Genomic DNA, 5000 nt, shown 5'->3' on the forward strand with positions numbered 1-5000 from the left:
AGAGTTAGAGGATCCGCTGGTCTCTTTAAGATCGCAAGTTACAGTAACGTTAGTACAGGCGAAAGAGTGGTGGATAAGATGAAACTGTGTGTCGGCGTTGTTCAGCAGTTGTTGGGTATGTGAGTGGAAAAAATGCTACACATATTCGAAGCCATCACCCAGATGATGTAGGCTACCAATCACTGAAACGAGGGGAAAAAACTTCCCCTGCGCTTCAGCAGCCTTTGGATACACATACAAATAGGGCCAAAACCTATGGCTTAAATTAAATGATTTCGTAATGACAGAAAGCTATGTAAATCGCGTGGTAATTACCTTTATGTTGGGGTAACTTGTAACTTCTCACATGAGGTTCTGGTAGTGTTAAGTGCATAGACAGTAAAATAAAGTGACAACGCTAACCAGGGTAATAAACAAACCATGCTACGGTGAGTTAACGTCAAAGGGCAAAGTCACGTGACTTCTAGTTGTAGTCTGTTTATGAAATGAAAGGAGCCATTTAGTTTTCAGTTAGTAGGCTAGATTATTACTTTACACACAATAAAAAAAATATTGAGGCAAATTGTTTTAAAAATCATTTTTCTATGTAATTTGCACTTTCAGAAATAAGAGATGCTGTAGGCCTATTTTCAGTTTTATAGCTGATTGTCTTATTTTGTTTACAAGTTACAGATGGAGTCTGGGTACTTATTGTACTGTTTAGCCTACATCTTACACACTTGAGGCTGTTGCAGATAGCTCAGGGAAGATACTGTATGACACTAGGTGGTACAGCCTGAGACATGCACAAAAAAAAATAGCTTTCTGCATTTTTGTTTTGCTTTCCCCTCCATTGTACCGAACTCGTACCGAACCGTGATATCCGAACCGAGGTATGAACCGAACCGTGACTTCTGTGTACCGTTACACCCCTAGTGTGCGTGTGTGTGTGTGTGTGTGTGTCCCCGCATGTGACGAACAGAGCTCATTATTGTGGCTGGGAGGGTGTTCTGCGCCTCACCTTCCAGTGTGGGATGCAGTCGTGAGGTTTCCAGTGTCCACCCCTGCTCAGGCTGGGCTCCTGCTGCAGCAGAGACCTCTCCACCATCTCCAGGCCAACCTCACTCATGTTCACGTCCACCCCACCCTCTGCACAGCACACACACACACAACACAACACAACAACAACAACAACAACAACAGAACCATCAGTACACAGAGAGCGCAGTAGTAAACAGAGGGCAGTGTCTGGGGCCACCGCAACGTTACTAACTTTACTTCAACATTACTGATACAAGATACAATAGGAAGTACTTTTCCATGTACTCTAAATATGTTTAGATAATATAACATATTATGCTCTTTTTATGTCCAAAGCAGTTATTGTTATGATGATGCATTAGGCATATTTTCTATTGAGAGGATTTTTTTGTCAATTATTTTTTATTCAATTCAATTTGAGACCAAAGACAAACAAACAATAGCAATGCTTTGGAAATGAGTTGGGGGAAGTGGGGCAGGATGTTTTATTGTTATTTTACAATGCTTTTCCAGTGTTATCAAGAGCTTGTTTATTTATTTCATAATGTTTAGAGTGGTACTAGCTTTTTGTGGCTGTGTGTCTGGCAGCACATACTCACTCATAGAGGGCAGTTTCTCTGGGCATAACAGCCCATACTCACTCATAGAGGGCAGTCTCTCTGGGCATAACTGCCCATACTCACTCATAGAGGGCAGTCTCTCTGGGCATAACTGCCCATACTCATAGAGGGCAGTCTCTCTGGGCATAACTGCCCATACTCACTCATAGAGGGCAGTCTCTCTGGGCATAACTGGCTGGGCAGGTAGGTGAAGCCTTCGGGCAGGAAGGGGGTCACTGGCACGTCGGGCTCACTCAGGTTAAAGTCGTAGGCATAGTCTGGCAAAGTCAGCAGTAATCAATCGGTCAGCATTTAAAAAGTGTGCCTGGGCTCTGATCAACATCATAGATAGGGCAAGAGAACCCCCCCCCCACCCCCCAACCCAAATCCAATTGTGAAGCTTCATTGATTTTTTGGCTAATATGTCACACATTAGCCACAAACATTGTCCAGCTTCCTTCCCTCTCTCACCTCACCTGACCCTGTGTGTCTTACTCTGTCAGTCTGTCAGTGAAACGGTCTGTTGGCCCTCGTCTAACAATAGCAGTCACATGGAGGGAAACACTGGGGAAAAGCTGATCGTCTTCCTCCATCTCCTCCTCCTCTCTTTTTTCTTTCTCTCTGTCATTCCGACTTGACTGTCTGTGTTTTGTCTTGTCTGTCTATGTGAGTCTGTCTGTGTCCAAGTGTGTAGCTTCCGACCATTACCTGTGCCATTGGCGCTGTAGGCACTTCGCACCACCTGTTCAAGGACCTTTTCACCCATGACCCGCATGTTCTCCTTGATCTGGATCCCACGGGCCTGGACCATAAACAGGTACTCATTCACTACAATCAGAAACGAGAAACAGAGACAGAGAGAGACAGGGAGAGAGAGAGAAAGAGAAAGAGGGAGAGGGGGAGAGATAACTTTAGTCAGGGTCCAGAGCATAAAGGGGGCACTCAAAAACAACCATGTGTCCATGAACAATAAAATAGATAAATAAAATGCATAATCAGTTCTGGAGACCATAACTGGGTTTACTCGTTTACTTTGAGAGGAAGAGCAATCAAGGCCCTGGTACAATCAGAGCCAAACATCACTAATTAGAGTCTCATAAGCCGTATCAGCCTAATGTGATTGTTTGGTATTAATTCTGTTTTCATTGCTACATGAGAAATCATGAACAGGAGACAAAATAAACGTCTGAAAGACCTATAATGTTCGACGGCCCAAAAGTTTTCAGCCTAATTTACGGTCCCAACCAACTATGAAATGTGGGTCAAATGATTAACAATGCACATGTTTGAGAAACATTTTAGAGCACATGCATCTCTGTCAACTGAAATGTAGTTCGGTGAAGGCCTGGCTGTGACCATTTAGATAGGGAGTGAAAGGTAGATGATAAGTCAGAGGTGACCGGGCCTGAGGCCAACAGATAACATGTGAGGAGGAAATGGACTCATTGCAAATAGGTGTGAGGGGCAACCAAAATGGAGTGTGCACACACACACACACACACACACACACACACACACACACACACACACACACACACACATCAAAACGGAGTGAAGCAGCCGTCGTGATTAGCCAGGAATGTTAAGTGGGTGCTGTGAACTCCACAGGCACAATCCCACATTGTTTTCTCCCCTTTTGTCTGAGATCTGCCGTGCCACCTGACCCAGAGCAGCTGACTGTAAAGACCCGTCCACACCGCCGACCACAACTATAAAGACTGACTATCACTATAAAACCAACTGACCATCACTATAAAACCAACTGACCATCACTATAAAAACAATTGACCATCACTATAAAAACAATTGACCATCACTATATAAACAACTGGCAAAAGCTATAAAGACAACTGACCATAACTATAAAAACAACTGTATTGTCAACCCCAACAATATGAATGCCCACACTGACCAAAGATAAGGAAAGTCTCCCGGGAATATTCGCAATGCTTATTAATGTCATTTCTAAAATTCGATGGGAGGCTGATTGGCCGTCAGCGCTTCTATAGTGACTAACAATATTGTTCTTCATACAGTATGCAGTGTGGCCATTTGCATATAGTTCACCTAAAAACATTGATTCAGAAGTGCCAAACATGCACATTCAGCACAATCTCAGCCCCAATTCTCTGAGAACAGCTCATGACAAACATCTTGAACATATTTCTTTGTTCAAACAAACTGTAAAGTAAACACACACTTTCGTGGCTGGTGAATCACAATGGAGGTTGTACCAAGTGGGAAGTTAATGACCAACTGGCGCTGCATGCCTGACATGCAGGAGAACCAGTAGTGAAAGCAGCACTGCAGAGACAGAATGCCAGACAGTGGTGAAATGGAATGAGCTTCTCTATTCATCAGTCAAGGAAGTGATAGGGCACACACACAGACACACACACACTTCCTCATACTTTACATCTTATCAGATAAGCAAATGCTAGAAGTCCATTTTTGTTGTTTTCCGTAATGGCATTGCTTGAGTGATGATTCTCACTATTGTGTGGCATCACACACTTCACAACCATGACAGACAGAACACATACATACACACACACACACACACACACACACACACACACACACACACACACACACACACACACACACTCACACACACACACACACACACACACAGTCCTCTCAACTAAGAGAACAAAGAGCATCCCCACGGCTGCACACTTCACGGAAACTGACCCTGTGGCGCTCTCATCTCATCCAGGACAATTGCACTATTATTAGGTGCGCTCTCCCTTCCTTATAAGCAGAGCAGAGCAGTGGACTCAACAGTCAGCCAGTGCCTTAGTCACCCAGGAGTGGTCACCCTTGGCAGGCAAGCGGGCTTAATGAGCGGCCTGCGAACCACGGAAAGGGCTGCCCTATGGCCAGGTTAGATACGGTCAGTACACAAATAAGAGGCTTCGTAGTACCTGGGCTTCACTACCCAGTGGAGGAACTGAAGTGGTACTCTACTCCAAGTGAGGACAATATAACTGTATTACTAACATATTTATATAACATGCTATTGTAGTTACTACTGTAGGTAGGGTAGTGTGATTGTGATTGACTTCATATTCAAAATGTATGTGAATGCACAGAGAGAAGTAGTCTGACTGTGTGTGTGTGTGTGTGTGTGTGTGTGTGTGTGTGTGTGCAAACTGAGGACACAAGGGCTGTGCCTGTGTGTGCTTTATTAGATCACTCTTGTTATTTTGGTGAGTTTCAATCTCTCCAGGGGGGTACAAAGTCTTGTTTGCATTTGTTTGTATGCGTGTGTGTGTGTATGTGTGTGTGAGAGAGAGACCTTTCATCGAAAGCCACCCATGAATGTATGTACAGTGTGACTTGTGTGTGCATGCATATTTGTATGTGTGTTTGAAATAG

At 44.0% G+C, this 5000-nt stretch overlaps 1 protein-coding gene across 3 annotated transcripts in view; it reads right to left on the reverse strand.

Moving 5' to 3' along the window:
• b4galt5 (UDP-Gal:betaGlcNAc beta 1,4- galactosyltransferase, polypeptide 5) overlaps window positions 1-5000 on the reverse strand; it is a 50667-nt gene that overhangs the window by 13698 nt on the left and 31969 nt on the right. Inside the window, exons 2-4 of one of the 3 annotated variants that reach the window (XM_076276166.1) lie at window positions 2328-2447; window positions 1784-1897; window positions 1001-1128 (exon numbers count right to left, since the gene is read on the reverse strand). In XM_076276166.1, coding sequence (XP_076132281.1) covers window positions 1001-1128; window positions 1784-1897; window positions 2328-2447 — 362 coding nt within the window. The other 2 variants (XM_076276167.1, XM_076276168.1) reach the window with 2 other exon arrangements.

The sequence above is a fragment of the Alosa pseudoharengus genome, unplaced genomic scaffold (assembly GCF_046254945.1).
Source record: "Alosa pseudoharengus isolate Yale_2024_CS ecotype anadromous, Long Island Sound unplaced genomic scaffold, YU_APseudo_1.1 YU_APseudo_1.1_scf_9, whole genome shotgun sequence".
Taxonomy (NCBI): domain Eukaryota; kingdom Metazoa; phylum Chordata; class Actinopteri; order Clupeiformes; family Clupeidae; genus Alosa; species Alosa pseudoharengus.